The sequence below is a fragment of the Salvelinus alpinus genome, chromosome 4 (genome assembly GCF_045679555.1).
Source record: "Salvelinus alpinus chromosome 4, SLU_Salpinus.1, whole genome shotgun sequence".
Taxonomy (NCBI): domain Eukaryota; kingdom Metazoa; phylum Chordata; class Actinopteri; order Salmoniformes; family Salmonidae; genus Salvelinus; species Salvelinus alpinus.
The window spans coordinates 46,231,750-46,255,406 of record NC_092089.1 but is presented as its reverse complement, the minus strand read 5'-3'; the positions used below and the strand labels follow the sequence as shown (position 1 = coordinate 46,255,406).

General features: G+C 45.1%; 1 protein-coding gene across 1 annotated transcript; it reads left to right on the top strand.

The window, feature by feature from the left end:
• The first annotated feature begins 350 nt into the window (after positions 1-350).
• LOC139573738 (nuclear receptor subfamily 2 group F member 5) lies at positions 351-23,270 on the top strand. Its single transcript, XM_071397538.1, has 4 exons — positions 351-1,439; positions 17,776-18,056; positions 18,453-18,699; positions 21,166-23,270. Exons 1-4 carry the CDS (start codon positions 1,073-1,075, stop codon positions 21,480-21,482), a joined length of 1,212 nt encoding a protein of 403 aa, XP_071253639.1. The 5' UTR covers positions 351-1,072; the 3' UTR covers positions 21,483-23,270.
• Positions 23,271-23,657: the final 387 nt, after the last annotated feature.

The window sequence follows — 23,657 nt, the reverse complement described above, 5'->3', positions numbered from 1 at the left end:
GTGAGGCCTAACAGTTTTGTGTTATTATATATATTTTAAATCAAGATCTATGTCTACATTGATTTGTATATACATCTACTCTCTGCTATACAGTAATAACACAGCCACTCTATCAACCAGAACATACTGTATATCTAATCGGCGGCTGCCCAATTGGAGAGTGCCTTACTTCTTTATTCTCCTCTTGCCAATTGAATCTGCCCGTTCATGCGTAAAACCGTTCTCAACGAGAGGAGGGGTCATGCCTTATATGGTAGTTTTGGCCTTATATGGGGTGGGGGGGGGGGGGGGGGGGGGCTACAAGCACGGCTGTTTAGTGTCACTTTCACCAAATTCTAACTATGATTCTCAGAGATGGGACAGGCTGCCGACGGGTGAAGTACACGATTGGCAAATATATCTGCTTGTAAACATACTGCATCTACCACAGAGCACTCCATCCATGGTTTATCGACATTTCTATTCAGACCTCATCGTGGCGCACAACCTTAGACGGACGAAAGCAACTTTTCTTTTGGTATTGCACGTCCGTATGAGTTCACAAGACAACTCCGATCACATAATTGCGTAGAACTATGGTCAGTATTGTGTTTTTGTGATTGAGAGAAGATGTTGATTTAGTTCAGTTCGAATATTAAGCAGAATAAGATTCGAGGCAGTCGATATTCATGAACATGACATTTTAACGACCACTTCTCCATTCTGTACATGCTGTATTGTTGGTCGAGTTTTCAAATAGACTCTTAAGTTTTTGAGAGAGCGTGTTTATGGATGTCTGCGGAGAGGAGAACACTGGCAGTAGGCTCCATTCTTACGCAATAGTCATGTTGATACCGTGCTGTCTTCGTAAACTTTGATAGAAGTTTACAGAAGATACGTTTACGACAGGGACATTTGATTAACTAATTAAGAAAATCTATTTGAGAATATATTAAATACTTTTTGGAGGAAGTGGGAAGCGCCTTTTCGCCCTGCCTTGTTTTCCCAAGACGTCAGAACGGATTCTTATCTCCTCCCCGCGCTACGGAGTTGGACTTGTATCTATTGTTCAACCAAAGTGTTTTAGGATAGCATGGCAATGGTAGTAAACCAGTGGCAAGAGAACATTTCGGCGGATCCCGGGTCCCAGCTCCAGATTTGCAGTCAGGAGCCTGGCGGAACACCGGGAACCCCCTCTGGTTCCACCCCGGGGAACGATGCACTTTCCGGGGACAAGATCCCCAACGTGGACTGCATGGTGTGCGGGGATAAGTCCAGTGGCAAGCATTACGGCCAATTCACCTGCGAGGGCTGTAAAAGCTTCTTCAAGCGTTCGGTGCGACGGAACCTCAGTTACACATGCCGGGGGAACCGGGACTGTCCCATCGACCAACATCATCGAAACCAGTGCCAGTACTGCCGACTGAAGAAGTGCCTCAAAGTCGGCATGAGAAGAGAAGGTAAGACAGGATTTTAGATTCGGTGAAGACTGTAGCCTTTATGTAAATGTAATGTAAACTAATAAAATGTTCAAATTGGTTTTTGGCGGACGTTTGGTGTCAAGAATATCGGTGCGTAAAGTTGAAACCATATAACGTAAGTGCTTTAACGATGGATATCCGTGTCTTATAGATTTCCTGCTTCTATCAGTCATAGTTCTCCTAAAAGGCATTTGTAGTCTGCTGTAACGCAATGCTTGTTGTTTCAGATCGTCTACCCTTGTATTTCCTATTCAATCCATAGTATGCAATTATTTTTCTCCCCTCGGAAAAGGGCTTCCTTTGTCTCCCCATTAATTCTGGTGTTTGCTCCCCGACACCCTATTCGCTACAAGAGGGCCCGCTACATATATTGTATTGTGCATGTTTAAGAACGGGTCAATTAGTGCGAAAGATGAACAGTGGCAACGTGTTCGCAAAGCACTGCGTTTCACTTTTAATCAGTCAGCTAGGACCTTGCTGCGTCATGTTCAATCAGACGAGTTGTGTTAATTATAACACGCGAACCAGACACTCGAAATCCTCACAAAAGCTTTGCACATGCATGTCTCCATGCTGGACGTCGTTGTACTCTGTGTTTTATGCGTTATCCACCAACAATACACTTCTATAAACATAAATACATGCATCGCTGTGCAGTGTAGCCTACTCTGGAGTCAACCTTGTTAGCTTATTGGAATAGATTTGATCGCAAATTATATACTGTAATTATTGATAAACCTGGTCACGCAAGCTGTTGTGGATACTCCAAAAGGTTCATATGATATGACCATAAACAGTGCAAACAGTGACACAAACTGTAGTCGACAGAAGACACACAAACTGTAGTCAACAGAAGACGCGCGCTCTGTGCATGAAGCACGCTGTGTTTAACTTCCAGTGTGTGAGTGTATCTAGCAGGCAGGCCTATTACAAACGAGGTCTTGAATAGAGTAGCCTCTGTCATAAGGAACTATACAATGCATTTCAGGTGGAAATACCTGTCCTATCGCCTAAAATGATCCTTCAATGGATCTCGTTAGTGTGCTAGTGTGTACGCTGTACATAGTTCATGTAAATCACTCCAGGGTAAATTTAGTCGGCCATGGCCCTTTCTGATTGAATGAACCCGAGGAAATATCCTGACGCACCGCAGTCTGTTGACCTTTCATCTACATAAACACACTCAATATGTTATCAGACCATTATTTGGCTACATTATATATTAACTACTGTTTTGCCATGTTACTATTATATGGTCTAGACTATTATTCAGCATAAACACGATTTAAAAAATCTCAATTATTTCAAGTGTTGATTAAATTGGTACAGGTCAATCATACGCAAAACAGACTCATCCTCATCGTGGATTATAGGCCTAGAGACCTGTCTTCGTAAGTGTCAGTGCATTTGAGGACAATTTAAAAAATCGCACTTCTGTAAAATATTAAAAGTGTTGGTTTTAAATTGAAGATGCCGACGTAGTTAACGCAGGCCTTTTCTAATTGACATTCAATCAATCATTATAATTGAAATGTTATGCAGACTTGTGTTGTACTACAACCAAGTGTTAACAATGCTTTTAAACGGCAACCTTTGTCAGGTAGTAAATACAACATATTTAAATGTTTTCTTTAGGCCTACCAATAATTTTCAAACAGCAAAAGAAAATCAAATTTACTTTTTAGTCAGATTATAATAACCAAAATATTAGAGGCATTATTTGGTGTGAAATAGTCTAGTTTCTAACTCGGCAATAGGGCCTAAGATAAAGTCCTGCTAACAATTTGCCCTGAAAAGTTCAGAGGTAGACTAATGGTGGGGAAAATTAATACTCGAAGCACCAATTGCACACATTTAAATGCAGCATTGCAATCACATTAAAAACTTACTGGTAGCAGCGAGAAAGCAGTAAGACTACACCCCCAAAGCTACTTTTCGTCTTCCTCATAGGTCATACATAAGTCATGTTTCTTTTACATAATGCACCTGGGTCGGCTGATGAGAGGAGGCTATTGGGCTTTCTGAGTTATAATCCCTGTGAATTTTGGAACATTTTGGAAATACACAAATGTACATTCCTGCCCAGAATATGGATTTGAAATCATCTCAAATTGATTGTTGAAACTATCAATAATTAACTTTGTGATAGTTATTCAAAAACGAGTGTTTGCTCTTGGGTTAAAGCAGAGGACTATCACGTCTTTAACAGTCATCAGAAATATCTTCTTTAATTTCCCCAAATATAAAGAAAGCACTACAAGTTATTGCCTACTTGTGTTATGCAAGCCATGCACAAAATAATCATCTAAATATCACGCTATTCTCGACACATGGATTGGTAACCAGTGGCGTGTATTCATGAATGCCAAGGGAAGCCAGGCATCCCCAAAAAATTGTCCAAGAAAAAAGATACACTGAACAAGAATATAAAGTGTTGGCCCCATGTTTCATGAGCTGAAATAAAAGATCCCAGAAATTTTCCACACGCACAAAAAGCTTATTTCTCAAACAAAATGGCACAAATTTGTTTACATCCCTGTTAATGAGCAAATCCTCCTTTGCCAAGATAATCCATCCACCTGACAGGTTTGGCATATCAAGAAGCTGATTAAACAGCATGACACAGGTGCACCTTGTGCAGGGACAATAAAAGGCCACTCTAAAATGTGCAGTTTTGTCACACAAACATTTTAGCCAGGTAGCCTAGGACAACAATAAATAAAAGCATGTACTGTATGACAGAGTGATAGACTGTTTTGTCAACATGAAAGAGAGGAGGATGGCAATGGCCTTTCTCTACAAGTAGGCTGAATCAACATGTTTTTTCTACTTGCACGCACGTGCACACACACACACACAGAATCGGAACCATGGACAGCCACATCATATTTAGCTTATGATGATTGGACTAAATCGTTTTTTGTATCTTTTAGTTGTCACTGAATTAGACTAAGCATAGGTGATTGATGGTGTTGAAATGTTGAAGTTGAAATGGTGCTGGAATAGTGGAAGTAGCTCCTGTTTTCTTTTGGCTTGCGATAACTCTTCGTGGTTCTAAATCAATAGTTGTTTAGTCGTCCAAAAATGTCAGAAACATTAGCTTGCTTGACCATACTGTAGGTCATGTAACTGTTTGTTACATGCTAAATGCTTTGTGGACTTCACTGGACAGATTATAGGTTATAGAGCAAACGACGCAATTATCCTCACCCATAGGTTGTAATATGGCTTTTTTTCTGGCTTCCCCAGTGATTTTACCCACGCCCTTCTACTGTTGGTAACATTGTTAAAAGTAACGTATTGATGGTGTAGGAGGCCTATACCAGTGAAAATAAACAAATAGAGCAGAATATCAGCAACAAAGCATATAAAAACAAACCTGACAGGTTATGTTTGTGGTTAGGTGGACCTTTCTTGTTGACCAAGTTGGTGCCCCGCATCTGCCCTCTCTCTCCAAAAATGCACCACTCCCTAGTGGCGAAATTCTGTTAAACATGGCTTTTTAGTAAGGTACAAAAAGTGAGTGAGTAATTGATCCAATCCATGCAGTAACTGGCTCCAAAATATACCACACACACATCGGCATTATTTAAGACAAGTTTCACATTCGCTGGTGTTGTACGTGGCTAATTCAGGAGTGTTATTTGGACAGTCCAGCTGATCTGTAGGGTGACCCTTAGTATGTAACTTGACTGAGAGGTCACTCTATTTCAGCCCACATACATATCTAATATCTCGTGTTAAAGGTTGATTTATACTAAACAGTTATGTAAAAGGTCATGTTTACCTCTTTGCTGCTCTACCTGTTTGGCACCTCTGGCATCTCTACTCTCCATGTTTCTCAATGACATTACTGCTTAGAGTAGAACACTGGTTTAAGGGATGAGGAAGGAGTGAGGAAGAGAGAGACAGTGAATCTGTGCAACTGGCTGACAGTTCCTTGGGCTAGTTGGGAGTGAAGTGCATATCATGTTCTGCTGTCTGAATGTTCCGTATGTACTCCTCTGACCTTAGGGAGACCAAAAAAGACCAATATAGACTGTGATGTTTGTCAAATTCACACGTTCGAAGAACACACTGTATACTTGACACATAGACAATTTTACATTCACAACTAGCAGCCTTCTTATGCATACAATACATTCCCTACCAGCTACCACACATAGTGACATGGTCACAAATATGAACTCACATGGTGACATGCACCCAGAGATTGGCATGGGCAGGCACACTGTCCATTAGAGTACACACTCTAGATCAGAAGTCTCCAAACTTTTCTAGCATGGGAGCTACTTTTAAAAAATGAAACATGTCACGAGCTACAATTTTTTTTCTAGCTATGTTTTCTGTCAATATACCTGGTAAAATAATGGTTAATAAACAAGGGGGGTCCTATAGAATTTTTCTTCCAAATTCTATTTTATATTTTCCCAACTGATTTTATATTTTCAGTTTTTTTCACTCTCAAAATTGCAATTATTCTTAGAGAAACAACAAAATTGGATGTTCTGAGTCCATGTCAAAGCTTAAATCAAATCAGAATACACATTTTTTAAAGTTTGGAATAAAACTAACAAATTCATTTTTTGTGGTGTATATCCCCTTTAGTTGTGCATCTGTCCCTTTAATTGCACATCTAGCAAGTGAGGATTGTGCCGTTGAATGTGCTGGTCTAGTGATGGTTCTGTACTGCAAATGCTCATTTAATGGCAAAGTTTTCAAATAATAGATACAAATGATATACTTACTCGTGATATACTTCTGCCAGGTATGCCTACTTTGCAGTTAACATTTAATTGAGAAGGATTGTATGAAGATGGCACCGAAGAACATGGCTGACGTTTTACATTCTCTCAACCAATTGTGCAATTTTGTAATTTTTTAGCGTTTTGTGTAACTTATTTAATACTTATTGTGATCATAATGTTGCTGCTACTGTCTCTTATGACCGAAAATATCTTCTGGACATCAGAAAAGCGATTACTCACCGCGGACTGGAAGAAACATTTTACTTTAACGAGTCCGACGAGAAGGATATCCTGATTTCACTGGAACAGGCCCAGACCCACCCCTTTTGCGTGAAGAAAAGATGCCCGGAAAAGGGGACGCAGATCGGGGATCCTTCTGAGAAGCTGGAGGCGAGCGAGTAAACTCGCAATGCCTTCCATTCTCCTTGCTAACGTGCAATCTTTAGAAAATAAAATTGATGCCCTACTATTAAGATTATCCTACCAACGGGACATTAAAAACGGTAACATCTTATGTTTCACCGAGACGTGGCTGAGCGAAGTAAAACGGACAATATAGAGCTGGCAGGATTTTCCATGCACCGGCACAACAGAGACGCTACCTCTGGTAAGACGAGGGGTAGGGGTGTGTGTCTTTTTGTCAATAACTGCCGGTGTGCGATGTCTAATATTAAAAAAGTCCCGAGCTATTGCTCGCCTGAGGTAAAGTACCTTATGATAAGATGTTGACCACACTATCTACCAAGAAAGTTCTCATCTGTATTTGTTTGTAGCCGTCTATTTGCCACCACAAAGTGAAGCTGGCACGAAGACCGCTCTCAACCAACTCTATAAGGCCATAAGAAAATAAGAAAATGCTCACCCAGAAGCGGCGCTCCTAGTGGCCGGGGACTTTAATGCAGGCAAACTTAAATCAGTTTAACCAAATTTTTACCAACATGTCACATGTGCAACCAGGGGGGAAAAAATCCTAGACCACCCGTTTTTCCCAAAAAAATAACGATGGTCATTATGGCCAAACAGTTCTATTTGTGTTTCATCAGAACAGAGGACATTTCTCCAAAAAGTACGATCTTTGTCCCCATGTGCAGTTGTAAAACGTAGTCTGGCTTTTTTATGGCGGTTTTGGAGCAGTGGCTTCTTCCTTGCTGAGGGGCCTTTCAGGTTATGTCGATATAGGACTCGTATTACTGTGGATATAGATTATTTTGTACCTGTTTCCTCCAGCATCTTTACAAGGTCCTTTGCTGTTGTTCTGAGATTGATTTGCACTTTTCGCACAAAAGTACGTCCATCTCTACGAGACAGAATGCATCTCCTTCCTGAGCGGTATGACGGCTGCGTGGTCCCATGGTGTTTATACTTGCGTACTATTGTTTGTACAGATGAATGTGGTACCTTCAGGCGTTTGGAAATTGCTGCCAAGGATGAACCGGACTTGTGGAGGTCTACAATTTTTTTTCTGAGGTTTTGGCTGATTTCTTTTGATTTTCCCATGATGTCAAGCAAAGAAGCACTGAGTTTGAAGGTAGGCCTTGAAATACATCCACAGGTACACCTCCAATTGACTTAAATGATGTCAATTAGCCTATTAGAAGCTTCTAAAGCTATGACATCATTTTTTTGAATTTTCCAAGCTGTTTAAAGGCACAGTCAACTTAGTGTATGTAAACTTCTGACCCAACGGAATAGTGATACTGTGAATTGTAAGTGAAATAATCTGTCTGTAAACAACTGTTGGGAAAATTCCTTGTGTCATGCACAAAGTAGATGTCCTAACCGACTTGCCAAAACTATAGTTTGTTAACAAGAAATGTGTGGAGTGGTTGAAAACTAGTTTTAATGGAGTTTTAATGACTCCAACCTAAGTGTATGTAAACTTCCGACTTGAACTGTATCCCAACCAGAAGCCATGGATTACAAGCAACATCCGCATCGAGCTAAAGGCTAGAGCTGACGCTTTCATGGAGCGGGAGACTAATCCGGACGCTTATAAGAAATCCCGCTCTGCCCTTAGACGAACCATCAAACAAGCAAAGCGTCAATACAGGATTAAGATTGAATCCTACTACACCGGCTCTGATGCTCGACGGATGTGGCAGGGCTGGAAAACTATTACGGACTACAAAGGGAAACCCAGACGCAAGTTGCCCAGTGACGCGAGCCTACCAGATGAGCTAAATGCCTTTTATGCTCGCTTCGAGGCAAGCAACACTGAAGCATGCACGAGAGCACCAGCTGTTCTGGATGAATATGTGATAACGCTGTCGGTAGCCGATGTGAACAAAACCTTTAAACAGGTCAACATTCACAAAGCCACTGGGCCAGATGGATTACCAGGACGTGTACTCAAAGCATGCGCGGACTAACTATCAAGTGTCTTCAATGACATTTTCAACCTCTCCCTGACCAAGTCTGTAATACCTACATGTTTCAAGCAGACCACCATAGTCCCTGTGCACAAGAAAGCAAAGATAACCTGCCTAAATGATTACCGCCCCGAGGCACTCACGTTGGTAGCCATGAAGTGCTTTGAAAGGCTGGTCATGGCTCACATCAACAGCATTCTCCCGGACACCCTAGACCCACTCCAATTCGCATACCATCCCAACAGATCCACAGATGACGCAATCTCAATCGCACTCCACACCGCCCTTTCTCACCTGGACAAAAGGAACACCTATGTAAGAATGCTGTTCATCGACTACAGCTCAGCATTCAACACCATAGTGCCCACGAAGCTCATCACTAAGCTAAGGACTCTGGGACTAAACACCTCCCTCGGCAACTGGATCCTGGACTTCCTGACGGGCCTCCCCAGGTGGTAAGAGTAGGCAACAACACGTCTGCCACGCTGATCCTTAACACTGGGGCCCCTCAGGGGTGTGCACTTAGTCCCCTCCTGTATTCCCTTTTCACCCACGACTGCGTGGCCAAACACAACTCCAACACTATCATTAACTTTGACACAACAGTGGTAGGCCTGATCACCGACAATGATGAGAAGGCCTATAGGGAGGAGATCAGAGAACTGGCAGTGTGGTGACAAGACAACAACCTCTCCCTCAATGTGAGCAAGACTAAGTAGCTGATTGTGGACTACAGGAAAAGGCGGGCCGAACAGGCCCCCATTAACGTCGACGGGGCTGTAGTGGAGCGGGTCGAGAGTTTCAAGTTCCTTGGTGTCCACATCACCAACGAACTATCATGGTCCAAACATACCAAGACAGTCGTGAAGAGGGCACGACAAAACCTTTTCCCTCTCAGGAGACTGAAAAGATTTGGCATGGGCCCACAGATCCTCAAAAGGTTCTACAGCTGCACCATTGAGGTCATCCTGACCGGTTGCATCACCTCCTGTTATGGCAACTGCTCGGCATCTGACCGTAAGGCACTACAGAGGGTAGTGCAAACGGCCCAGTACATCACTGGGGCCAAGCTTCCTGCCATCCAGGACCTATATAATAGGCGGTGTCAGAGGAAAGCCCATAAAATTGTCAGAGACTCCAGTCACCCAAGTTACAGACTGTTTTCTCTGCTACCGCACGGCAAGCTATACCGGAGCGCCAAGTCTAGGACCAAAAGGCTCCTCAACAGCTTCTACCCCCGAGCCATTAGACTGCTGAACAATTCATTAAAATCGTCACCGGACAATTTACATTGACATCTCCCTCCCCCTTGTACACTGCTGCTACTCGCTGTTTGTCTGTTATGTATGCATGTACAGATTACCTCAACTAACCTGTACCCCTGTACACTGACTCGGTACCGGTGCCTCCTGTATATAGCCTCGTTATTCTTATTCTTATTGTGTTACTTTTTATTATAACTTTTTTATTTTAGCCTTCTTGGTAAATATTTTCTTCTTGAATTGCACTGTTGGTTAAGGGCTTGTAAGTAAGCATTTCACGGTAAAGTCTACACTTGTTGTATTCGGGCGCATGTGGCAAATAACATTTGATTTGATTTGATTGGGGGGAAGTATTTCTGTCAACCCACAAGACGGTTATCACATCAGCTGGCTACACACTGAGTGGTTGACAAACGCACCACATAGACAGACAGGAGCAATATTGCTGGACATTAATTGGCAGATAGTGTTAGGTTTGGCTTTTTAAGCCAATAGTGACTAACTAGGGGTGTGATAATGTCAATAAATAGTAGCTGGGAGCTTGTGGTGTCTGATACTTCTGAGATTTGTTTATGACAGTTTGCCGTGGAACACGTGAAAATTGCATGTACTTGCAGAATTGTTCGGCAATTTACTCAAAGTTGGGCTGACCTGCTAGAGACCCCTGCTTTAGATTGTTCATAGTAAGTACATAGTTATGACTGTTCATAGACAGAACATTCAAAGACAGATTATCTCAATTGTGACTCCTAGTGTGTGTCCCTCAATGGTAAATAACACAGGGAAAGTCCTGTATATTGAAATTCAGTTACTCATACATAGGATTGGTACGGTTGGTGACCCTTGGTTCACACCAACCAAACACAGAGACGGATATACTGTAGGTCAACGGGAACCAGAAACTAAACATTAATAATGGACATGTTCAAGGTCCAAATGTGAGGTTGACTCTATTGAGTAAGTACCACGGCTCGCTAACTGACTGCCTTTATTGACTAATCCATACACATTGTCCAGTTTGTATGAGCAGGCAATCAAAAACCGAAACTAGTTTGCCCCCTAAACTCTGGCCCGCTAAAACATTTCCCTATTACAATACTGTCATAGTTTATTGACATGTTAGAATAGGTATCTTTACGTAAAGCTACTAGGCTAATTCACTCTCCCCAGTCCAAGCTGTCTGTGAGGTTCCAGCACCATGGCTTCCATATTGACAGAGGCCTTGCCATTATTCACTGCCAGAAAGCAGCCTCCATTGAAGTGATAGGCCACGAAGAGACCATAGAGCTGAGGCACTAGTCGTTTCCCATTCTGATATCCCCAAGGCTAGGATTTAATATTTTAGAGGAGGGGGCTGTGTGTGGAGGAATAGAGCTCACTCTGCAGAGATGGGCTTCGTTTGACACCTCAAGGTGAATAGACTACAGTTCACGATACATTGCTTGTCATATTGTCATATTTCTTTGTTGAGTCTCTAATTTTCTCTCTTGTCTGTACAATAGCCAGGTTAGCCTATTGCTACAATATGAAAGGCTAGGCTTTACATTAAGTCTAGCGTTATCCATGTCCATTGTTACATTTTGAAGTATTGTTTCTGAGTCCAGGTGACTTTACACCAATTTTCGTGAGAAACAGCCATTGAGTTTTAAGCTCAATGTAATGAAAATGATTGAGTCGCTTTTATAGCATAGCTTGTTGTGTGATCGAATAGATAGAAAACCAGACCACTCCTTCGTGCAGGGTGCATTTCTGTTATTAATTCACATCTGCTTCATCAAAGCAGCGCCAACGTGACTGGGTGGATATTAAAGGGGCTACGTTTGCAGCTAATGCATCTGAGCGTCCTCACCGGGAGCTCTCTCCATCCCCGTCTGTCTGAATCTCTCTTTTTCCCTGTCTCTTTACCCGTTGCCTCTCCCTTTCCATACAATGTCATACTTCACTCTGTGTCTCCCTCCCTCTTCCTCGATCCCATTGTCTCTTTCAAGGGTTCCCAAACTTTTTTACTATGGTCCCCCCCTTCCGGCATTGAGGAATATCCCGTGCCGCCCCCGCACGCAACACGCCACGTCTATTTCTATGGGCACAAGCACTGTTCATGACACAGACTGTTCACAGCCCTCTTGTTGGTGGAGAGAATTTTGTATGTTTAAAGCTTATTTCCTGCAATTCTACGCATTTTGTCATGTCTAATGTGTATTCATGTGATATTTATAGGTCTCTAAGGTATGCAATGACTAACATGTCAAGAGGAACTGATGATGCACTACCCAATTTTGAAATTGCACCTTGTGCATTCTACTATTACAACTTTCAAGAGTATGTTTAAAGCCGGACTGAGTTCCTTCATTTATTTATTTTTGTGGGGGGACCCCGCGTCCTCCCTCTCCGACCCTTTGGGGGCGCGCCCGACAGTTTGGGAACCACTGGTTTATTTCACTTCATCCCCCTATTTCTCAATTCTCTCCCCTTACACTCACCTTCATCTTCTTTCTCAACCTCTTTTTCTCTCCTTTCTTCTCACCCTTTCTTCCTCTCTTTCTCTCCACATCTTTCTCACAGCCTTGTCCCCCTTTCCTCTGTGTATTTGTATTTGACTAAGGGTAAATGGTTTGACTTTTTGCCCGGGGGTTGGTGCTTCGCTGTTACCCTTGTGTGCAGAGTGAGAGCAGTGACCCCAGAGTTCAGAGTTCAACCCAAGCTAAAGGAATCTGTGAGAAGCACAGGAATAACACATGAATGTCACCCACTCATCAGACACTCCTCTCTGAGCGGGCTTACACAATACATACTGCTTTACTGTAAAAAAAGAAGCTATTTGTCACGCCCTGACCTTACTTTCTTTTTTATGTCTCTATTTTGGTTTAGTCAGGGCGTGAGTTGGGGTGGGCATTCTATGTTTTTGTTCTATGTTTTATATTTCTATGTGTTTGGCCGGGTGTGGTTCTCAATCAGAGGCAGCTGTCTATTGTTGTCTCTGATTGAGAACCATACTTAGGTAGCCTTTTCCCACCTGGTGTTTGTGGGTAGTTGTTTCTGTTTTGTGTGTCTTCACCTTACAGGACTGTTTCATTTTCGTTCATTCTCTTTGTTATTTTTGTTTAGTGTTCTGTTTTAATAAATATATAACATGAACACTTACCACGCTGCGCTTTGGTCCGACTACTCTTCATCCGACGACGAAAATCGGTACACTATTTTTGTGTGTATCTGTGTTTTGAATGTTACAGTATGTTGTGTTTTTTGTTAGCAGACTTTTAAGGGACTACATGAAAACCATTATACCACTTATCTCAGTTGACAATGAGGCTGTGCCAAATCTGTCATGCTTCTAGTACATAGCCACTGACTATGACCTTTTACAGTAGCAGATAGTCCTTAATTGTATTTACCTACAATAGTTTGCTCAACTGTCTTGTACTTCTAGCAGTGACTAAAGGCCAAATAAGGACAGCCTTGGTAAGATGAGGCGTGCTTAACTCCACCGTCACACACTCTCCGTGACTCGCTGTGGTGGTGTTTTTTAAAAGTCACGGCTGAAATCGCCCATGATACATGTTTCGTGCCCTTTTCTCCCGTCTGCCTTATTTATGTACCATGATGTTAGATGTAGTGCCATGGTCTTTCTGTTTGGGGTTTTAGGCTCTTTAGTTGTTTGGGCCCACTGTTTGCCAGTCTTTCCAACCACACTAGGTCACCGCCGACCAATTAGAAATCGTAAATCGATTATGGCAGGCATTCAAATCTGTCCCTACATCCTCTCTCTCTCTCTCTCTCTCCCTCTCTCTCTCTCTCCCTCTCCCTCTCTCTCTCTCCCTCTCTCTCTCTCTCCCTCTCTCTCTCTCTCTCTCTCTCTCTCTCTCTCTCTCTCTCTCTCTCTCTCTCTCTCTCTCTCTCTCTCTGTCACGCCCTGACCTTAGAGAGCCTTTTTATGTCTCTATTTGGTTTGGTCAGGGTGTCTATGTTTCTTTATTTCTATGTTTTGGCCGGGTATGGTTCTCAATCAGGAACTGCTGTCTATCGTTGTCTCTGATTGGGAATCATACTTAGGTATCCCTTTTCCCTCCTTTCAGTGTGGATAGTTAACTTTGTTTGTGGCACTAATGCCCCGTAAGCTTCACGGTTGTTTCTTTCGTTTGTTGTTTTGTTGGCGACATTTTAAATAAAAAGGAAATGTACGCTTACCACGCTGCACTTTTGTCCACTACTTTCAACGGCCGTGACAGAACTACACACCACCAAAGGACCAAACAGCGTGGTAAGGGGGAGCAGCGTTTTCATGGGACATGGGAGGACATCCTGGACGGCAAAGGATCCTGGACATGGGAGGAGATCCTGGCTGGAAAGGATCGCCTGCCGTGGGAGCAGGTGGAAGCATCGAGGAAGGCGGAGGCAGCGAGTAAAGGGGCCCAGCGTTACGAGGGGAAACGGCTAGCACGGAAGCCCGAGAGGCAAACGAGGAGATTGTCTGAGTCAGGTTGGAGACCTGAGCCAACTCCTCGTGCTTACCGTGGGAAGAAGCGTGATACTGGTCAGGCACCGTGTTATGTGGTGGAGCGCACGGTGTCTCCAGTGCGCGTTCACAGCCCGGTGCGCTACATCCCAGCTCCCCGCATCTGCCGGGCTAGGGTGAGCATCCAGCCAGGACGGATGGTGCCGGCTCAGCGTGCCTGGTCTCCAGTGCGTCTCTTCGGCCCAGGATATCCTGCGCCGGCTCTGCGCACGGTGTCTCCGGTGCGTCTGCACAGCCCAATGCGTCCTGTGCCAGCACCACGCATGTGCAGGGCGAAGATAACCATCCAGCCAGGACGGATTGTGCAGGCTCTACGCTCGAGACCTCCAGTGCGCCTCCACGGCCCAGTGTATCCGGTGCCTCCGCCAAGAACCAAGCCTCCAGTATGTCTCCCCAGCCTGGTGAGTCCTGTGCCTGCTGCCAGAACCAGGCCTCCTGTATGTTTCCCCAGCCTGGTGAGCCCTGTGGCAGCTCCACGTTCCAGACTGCCCATACGTCTCCTCACTCCAGTGATGATCCATGGCAAGAAGCCTCCAGTGATGATCCATGGCAAGAAGCCTCCAGTGATGATCCATGGCACAAAGCCTCCAGTGATGATCCATGGCAAGAAGCCTCCAGTGATGATCCATGGCACGAAGCATCCAGTGATGATCGATGGCAAGAAGCCTCCAGTGATGATCCATGGCACGAAGCTTCCAGTGATGATCCATGGCACGAAGCCTCCAGTGATGATCCATGGCACGAAGCCTCCAGTGATGATCCATGGCACGAAGCCTCCAGTGATGATCCATGGCACGAAGCCTCCATTGATGATCCATGGCACGAAGCCTCCAGTGATGATCCATGGTAAGAAGCCTCCAGTGATGATCCATGGCACGAAGCCTCCAGTGATGATCCATGGCACGAAGCCTCCAGTGATGATCCATGGCACAAAGCCTCCAGTGATGATCCATGGCAAGAAGCCTCCAGTGATGATCCATGGCACAAAGCCTCCAGTGATGATCCATGGCAAGAAGTCTCCAGTGATGATCCATGGCACGAAGCATCCAGTGATGATCGATGGCAAGAAGCCTCCAGTGATGATCCATGGCACGAAGCCTCCAGTGATGATCCATGGCACGAAGCCTCCAGTGATGATCCATGGCACGATGCCTCCAGTGATGATCCATGGCAAGAAGCCTCCAGTGATGATCCAGCTGATCCAGATGATACGTCCCGCACCAGAGCCGCCACCACAGATAGATGCCCACCCAGACCCTCCCCTATAGGTTCAGGTTTTGCGTTCAGGTACTGTCACGCCCTGAACTTAGAGAGCCTTTTTATGTTTCTATTTGGTTTGGTCAGGGTGTGATTTGGGGTGGGCATTCTATGTTTTGTTTTCTATGTTTCTTTATTTCTATGTTTTGGCCGGGTATGGTTCTCAATCAGGGACAGCTGTCTATCATTGTCTCTGATTGGGAATCATACTTAGGTAGCCCTTTTCCCTCCTTTCAGTGTGGGTAATTAACTTTGTTTGTGGCACTAATGCCCCGTAAGCTTCACAGTTGTTTTTTTCGTTTGTTGTTTTGTTGGCGACATTTTAAATAAAAAGGAAATGCACTTTGGTCCACTTCTTTCAACGGCCGTATCTCTCTCTCTCTCTCTCTCTCTCTCTCTCTCTCTCTCTCTCTCTCTCTCTCTCTCTCTCTCTCTCTCATCCAATGCCACTCACTGTCTTTCTCCCTCTCCCTTTTACCCTGTCTATGCCCTTCTCTCCCTGTCTCATTCATTTCCCTTGCTCATTCACATAGAGATGCTTTTGATGCGTCATTTCGACTCATGCATTCACACACAACCTCCTCAAAGAGGCCTTTCAGAAGACAAGTGGATGTGGTCGATTTGGCATCTGGTGGATTATGGCATTAATCATTATGATGCATTGATAATAAAAAAAAAATCTGATAGTTATAACATACTAATCTCTGATGAAGGACAACAGTGCTCTAGAAAAAAGTTCAGGTTTGAGTTCGACCAGGAGTTTTTTTTTGTGAGTGACATGGTATGGCCCATTGTTCAATGCTGTCTCTGTACGCTACGTTGTTGTTTGCAAAATGAGACAACATTCTTTCCCTGAGACAGAAGTTGCTTGAGTTCAAGGGAGACCAGTATTTTTTGGTCACAAACTCAAACGTTTTTCTAATCAGTCAACAGTCTTGAAATTCTATGGACGTATCTATTGACTTACTATGTTCTTGAGTGATTTGACCTGTCTTTGATACACTGTAGTGTATTCAATTTTCACAGCTATTGTGTCGAAGGACAGGTGATGCTGAGTTTCAAAGTATTTTCTAAACCCTAGCCCCCGTCTCTCTCTCTCTCTCTCTCGCTCTCTCTCTCGCCCCTCTCTCCTACACTCTTTTCTCTTGCTCCTCTCTCTGTTACCCTTTTCTATCTCTCATTCTGTCACTACCTCTACCTTCCCTCATCACCTTTCTCTTTCTCCCTTCGCTTCGCTTCGCTTCGCTTCGCTTCCCTTACCTCCCCTCCCCTCCCTTTCTCGTACTCTCTCTCTCTCCTTCTCTCTCCCTCCCTCGTTCTGTAACTGTAGATGGAGTTATTAGTCAGACAGCGGGGATGACTGAACAGGTGTTTTCCAAATGGGCTTTGAGCCGCCACATCATAGTTCGGCGGGGGTGGGGATGTGTGCTTAGCCTCTGCGTGCCCTCTTCCTCTTCGGCTGAGCCATTTGGCAGTGGGGGGGTGGGGTGGGGGGGGGGGGGGGGGGGGTGGCAGAGGTGTGAAGAACCGTAGTGTCTTTACTGGCTGCTGGTTGCCATTACTCATTGATGCACGGCACCGGGGTCTGCCGCTCAGGAGACAGAGTGCCGACACATTTAGAGCCGCAGAAATTACCCCCCGTTTCTCCACACTTTGCACCCCCCACCTCCAACCTCCACTCTCCTTCCTCCTCTCCCCAGGCACCCGCCATGACATGTCTTTTAGCTGCTAGCCCCAGTGTGATTTGGCCCTATATGTTCCCATTGAGAAAGAGCAGACTCGTTTGAGTGCCTCTAGATGGTGTTTTATGACACGGTCGTAATTGCAGCCTACTAAATCAAGCAGGTTAGTGCTGGATGCAGTAATGACGACGTGATGACAGAGAAGCTTCCGGTCCTAAATGTTACTGTAACTGTGCCAGCCTGGATTGAAATAAAATCTCTTAGGATAGGTGGATAGAGTGCAGCCACATGAATGAATGAAAGGTGCAGTAGTCTAACCAAGTTAGCTCCTACTGTACCTGCACCACGCCAAACAATTAGCTTCTAGCACTTGAGTATTCACCTATGAAATGTCAAAAGAGGGAAAATGTATTTTGCTCATAAAATTCAAATGCTATATCTCCTTATTCTCTTAACCCTTTCTTTCTTTCTCTCTCTCCCTCAGCTGTCCAGAGAGGCCGCATGTCCAACTCCCAGTCTAGCCCGGGTCAGTACCTGACCAATGGCAGCGACCCTTACAATGGGCAGCCCTACCTATCAGGATTCATCTCTCTGCTGCTGCGCGCAGAGCCCTACCCCACATCCCGCTACGGTTCCCAGTGCATGCAGGGAAACAATTTGATGGGCATCGAGAACATCTGCGAGCTGGCCGCACGGCTGCTCTTCAGCGCTGTGGAGTGGGCCAAGAACATCCCCTTCTTTCCTGACCTTCAGCTCATGGACCAGGTGAGGAGGACCACCCTGATTCCTGACTAGAAACTATGCCTGACTAGATCTTTTTTTTATGCCTGACTATAATCTTTTGTTATGCCTGACAAGAAAATAGAAATTATGAATGCTTAGAGATGTGGTGTGGTCACTTTATTTGGGTAGTCCCTTATGGATGAGCTGTAGATGCTCAACACAGATATTGCCCAGAACAAATATGTCTATGTCTGCATTTGTCATGTAAAGGTTCAATTGTGGGGTCAGCAGCCTTTATTAAGTTCTAGCATATCACTAACACTTGCCATACTCAATCATCTGCATAAGGAAGATAAATACTGTTATCCTTGTTTCCCAGAACCACCCTCTGTCTACTCTGAACTAACCAATTCTACCATCATTCCTCCCGTGCCCTAGGTGGCGCTCCTGCGCATGTCATGGAGTGAGCTGTTTGTGCTGAACGCGGCCCAGTGCTCCATGCCGCTGCACGTGGCGCCCCTGCTGGCGGCGGCTGGCCTGCACGCATCGCCCATGTCTGCGGAGCGCGTGGTGGCGTTCATGGACCACATCCGGGTGTTCCAGGAGCAGGTGGAGAAACTGAAGGTTCTGCAGGTGGACACAGCTGAGTACTCCTGCCTCAAATCCATCGTGCTCTTCACTTCCGGTGAGTGGCGTTGACTTTAGTGGTTTCTGTTTCTATATGTCTTTGTTTATGTCTATCTGTAGGATAGTTTGTGTTGTATTTTGTGCGGAACTACACATATAGGTAATAGTGGTCACTCCAGATAAGTTAGTAGACGTATAGAGTCTGCAGTACAGCATGTGGTTAACAACCAAGTGGTTAACAATGCCTTTGTAAACAATGTATCAATAATGTATGAATACCATACGAATATTACCATGGATAGACTACTTATATGAGATAAAGAAGCGTAGATATTGGTGAAATAGCAATATAAAAACAATAGTTTGCTTATTGCTTTGATACACCACTTTTTCCACTGTATGAGGCACAGTAGGTAGTTATGGTTATTCTACACCACCCAGAATGCTGTCAGATCTGGGATTGGGATGTGTTGAGGATTCATTGTTTATGACCCAGGGGGTATGAATGTGAGAGAACCCAACTCTGAGGTCTTGCTTTTTGTTTCCTGTCGATCGCCCTTTTCCTCGTCTCCATCACACAGCTTGTCAGAATCACTTTGCATGTACCTAGCTATGGCCCGCAGTCTTCCATTTGGATGGCTGAAGAACCCCTTCGCTCTTCTCATTTATTTCATCACCCTCTTCTCCTTCACGCTTCCATCTATTATTGAAACCAGTCAGGCAGCCCCTCCCCTTTCCTCCTCTCCAAACCCCAGCCCTCTCACCCCTGCCCCCACCACTGTGCTTGAATTATTCATGGTGGGTTGCAGCGACAAGGGGGATTCGCCACAGCCCAGGCCCTGACCTACATAACCCCTGTAGCCCTGAGCATCCATGTGATCCGTCCCACATCTCCAGCCAACACACATGCACACACACACACATGCACGTACACACAATGAGATAGACAGACCAGTCGTTGACCAGGCCCCCCCATCGAGACCTGCCTGCATGAGCTAACAAGGACAGACAAACTCTCAATACCCTTTCTCACCTCCGCCCACAGACATTCCACCCTATATCCCAGTTCCATCACCCCGAATCAAAGAGCGCCCATCTTACCACTGCCACCATCTTCATCCCCAGAGTGTGGCTGTGTGTGCCTAGGGAGCCAGACAAAGGGAAGTGGTGCCTGTGAAGGATGCCTGTGAAGGCGTCGGAGTTGCATGCGGGGGTTCAGTCACACAGACAGCCCTTGCTTTCCCAGCCACTGATGCCTCACACAGACAGCCCTTGCTTTCCCAGCCACTGATGCCTCACACAGACAGCCCTTGCTTTCCCAGCCACTGATGCCTCACACAGACAGCCCTTGCTTTCCCAGCCACTGATGCCTCACACAGACCCTAAAATGGCAGATAGCTAAAAAACTACACACCTGCCCTCAAAGTGGGAAATGTGTCAGAATTTGCAGTTATACTCCCCTTGGGGGGACCCTCTGTGACAAAAATATGAGGCATATTAATCTTTTGTTATGCGGAACTGAAGCTCAGCAGGACCAAGATTACGCAGGGGGCCGATTAAAGGGTACTGTGACAAAGGGACTAGCGTGCTGGGTGGCGGGTAAAAGATCCTGTCCCAGTGCTTCTGCTGCACACTAGAGTAAAGCACTTGGGAGAAAATTACCCTCACTGTTCGATGCAGCCTTTAAACAAGGTTCATACTGGGGACAGAAACACTGGCACAGTAGTACTGAACGTGCAGTACAGTACCGTGCTGTACACTAAATGGGACTTTGTTTTGAGTTCGCCCATCTCTGACCCCATAACCACAGAGCTCGAAGGGTGTGAAAAGTATCACACACAGTCAACACACTCTCTGTGTGGTGTGAGACTCACACCAGGGACCGGTGCTAGGGAAGGTGTGAGACTCACACCAGGGACTGGTGCTAGGGGAGGTGTGAGACTCACACCAGGGACCGGTGCTAGAGAGGTGTGAGACTCACACCAGGGACCGGTGCTAGGGAAGGTGTGAGACTCACACCAGGGACTGGTGCTAGGGCAGGTGTGAGACTCACACCAGGGACCGGTGCTAGGGGAGGTGTGAAACTCACACCAGGAACTAGACACACACTGATGCTAGGGGAGGTGTGAGACTCACACCAGGGACCGGTGCTAGGGGAGGTGTGAAACTCACACCAGGGACCGGTGCTAGGGGAGGTGTGAGACTCACACCAGGGACCGGTGCTAGGGAAGGTGTGTACTCACACCAGGGACCGGTGCTAGGGGAGGTCTGAGACTCACACCAGGGACCGGTGCTAGTGGAGGTGTGAGAGCATGGACAAAACCTCGACCCACAACTGAAGGCAAAGGGAATTGTATTCCACCAGATTGAATGACATATTTACATAGGGATACTGACATTTCAGCTCTAATGTATGTACGTAGCTAGACACAATTTCACATTGCAATTCAGTGTTAGGTCAACTCATCAAAACCATAATGAACCAGAAACTCATCAACGCCTAACCTTCTCCTCCCCTTCTCAGATGCCATGGGCCTGTCGGATGTGGCCCACGTGGAGAGCATCCAGGAGAAGTCCCAGTGTGCCCTGGAGGAGTATGTGAGGAACCAGTACCCCAGCCAGCCCAACCGCTTCGGCCGCCTGCTCCTGCGGCTGCCCTCCCTCCGCATCGTCTCCTCGCCCGTCATCGAGCAACTCTTCTTCGTACGCCTGGTGGGCAAGACGCCCATCGAGACGCTGCTGCGCGACATGCTCCTCTCCGGCTCCAGCTACAACTGGCCCTACATGCCCGTGCAGCGCGACCGCCCCATCTCCCTCCACTACAACGAGAACGGGCCCTGAGGAAGACGAGTTGCTGCGTATTCAGCTCTTCATCCAGCCTTCATCGACCATCCCTCAATCCCTCCCTCCGTTTATCTCCTCCATCCATCCCCTGGAAGACCACCACCATTCTGCCAAAAAGCAGACCGACCACCTGACTATCTCACCACACCCCTCCCCCCATTCACCAATCCAGCCATTCACACGCCTCTTCTCCAGGGGACCACAGCCAACAGAGAGACTTAGTGGCTGCCATCGCCCCTCCTACTTCGCCATCGCCACGTTTGTGAGGTGGCACTAGACGTGCCGGCTGGCAGAAGGGTTTTTTCGCCGTTCTCCTGCAGTTCTGTAGTACTCACGCCGTTAAAGGCAATTTTGTCAGTCTTGGACTCGAAGCGGTTGCGGCTACTGGCGACGCAGTCACTCTATTGTCGGCACTGTACTTGCATCTAAAGGAAACGTGTCCAAGAATCTCCACCGTCTGGCGATTTAGAGCAAGGCCTTTGCCGATAGAACTGCTTGACCGAGAGAGCCAGGCCAAAGGTTCTTCATCAACCAATTATTTTTTAATAAACCAGAAGCCATTAAAAAATGAATGCCAAATTTCCTTGGAATTTTCAGAAGACATTTATTGTGCGTGTGTGTGTGTGTATTAGCACTGTTTATAATGAGAGAAATTCATGATTGTGTCCATATGTAAGTCATTGACTCATAGACATCCACGTTAAGGGGTATGTTGAGACTAGCTCAGGTTCAGGGTGGGGAGACAGGACAGACAGGACAGGACAGACATGCCACTATCAGTAGGAAACAGAGAATCACGCCTCACCCAGGGCAAAACACCTATCAACAGCCTGTATCAAAGTGGAACATGGATATTAATTGTTTGGATTGTCTTTGTGGTAGTGGTGACAAAAATACCTTTTGTTTTGTCTATAATTTGATGTCAGAGGGTGTGGGAAGGTGCAAAAAAATATATAAAAAAATAGGCACTTGCAATGTGAAACTATCCAGAACTCACACTTGACCTACTCCCATCATAAACACAGCACTGGTAGATTCTTCCTCAGCCGCCATTTTGAGGTCAAAACTACAGGGCCACTAACTGGTAATGGTCAGTGTACTTCCGCCACTGTTTCAAAGCGGAATATCATACAAGTATCCCTTCATAACATCTACATAATGCTGTCATAGGAATGACATAACACATGCCAGTTAATCCCTGTTAGTTTCATGTCACAATCACATTTGATGTTTTTGTGAAAAATGTAAATTGTTATGGAGCCTGGATCAATAAGCATTTGAAAACTCTAGTTGTACTTGCCTTAGAACAAGATTTTGTCACTGAGCATTTATTTTATGACTGTGCCATAATCTGAAGTGACCTGTTATGACAGGCAATATGTCCTCCACATGACATTGTCATGTAGGGTAGAGGCCACCTCAATTCAATTGTCATTCAAGCAGCATACTAGGACATTGTATCACTAACCTCCAAACCTCCAATAAAGTTACAATGGTCATCTACTGTGATTTAGCATAGATATTATTATGTGTTTGTGTTACCATCAATTGATGACGGCTGCAAGGCAACACTGATTGTTGGACGACCAGTCTGTTTTTTAACGTGGCACTGGGGTATCAGCAACAATTATTGGGATTTGAAAGCCATTGGGACCTTGGAGAACAGGACTGTCTGTTGATAAATTAGTTCACAGAATATTTCTATAAGAGTATGTTTTTTTCTCTCTATTTTTGTTTGGAAATATGGATCCATGAATTGAAATAAAAATATGTTGTTCACAGTTATTTCTCCGTCTTGTGTTGCTGTGATCTCAACCACTTGTAAGACCTATGCGAACCAGCTAACATCCTACTCTATGAACGTATTGCCTAATGCTGTTAATAAAACATGACTTACAGATGTCATAACCAGTCATAACCATGACTAACATTTTAGATGTTTAAGTAGACTATCAAAAGTATATTCACTTCAAACACCATGGCATAATCTGTCATTATGACTACAACATAATACAACTCAATTCTCTTTTACCAAAGAACAGGCTGAAATCAGGTGATACACCAAGTCAATATGAATTCAAGTGGCCATTTTAGACAACGCTTATGACAGATGGCTCAAGTCATATGGGTAATTCCATGTAGTGCATTGGCCATGAGTAGTAGTCACTCAGT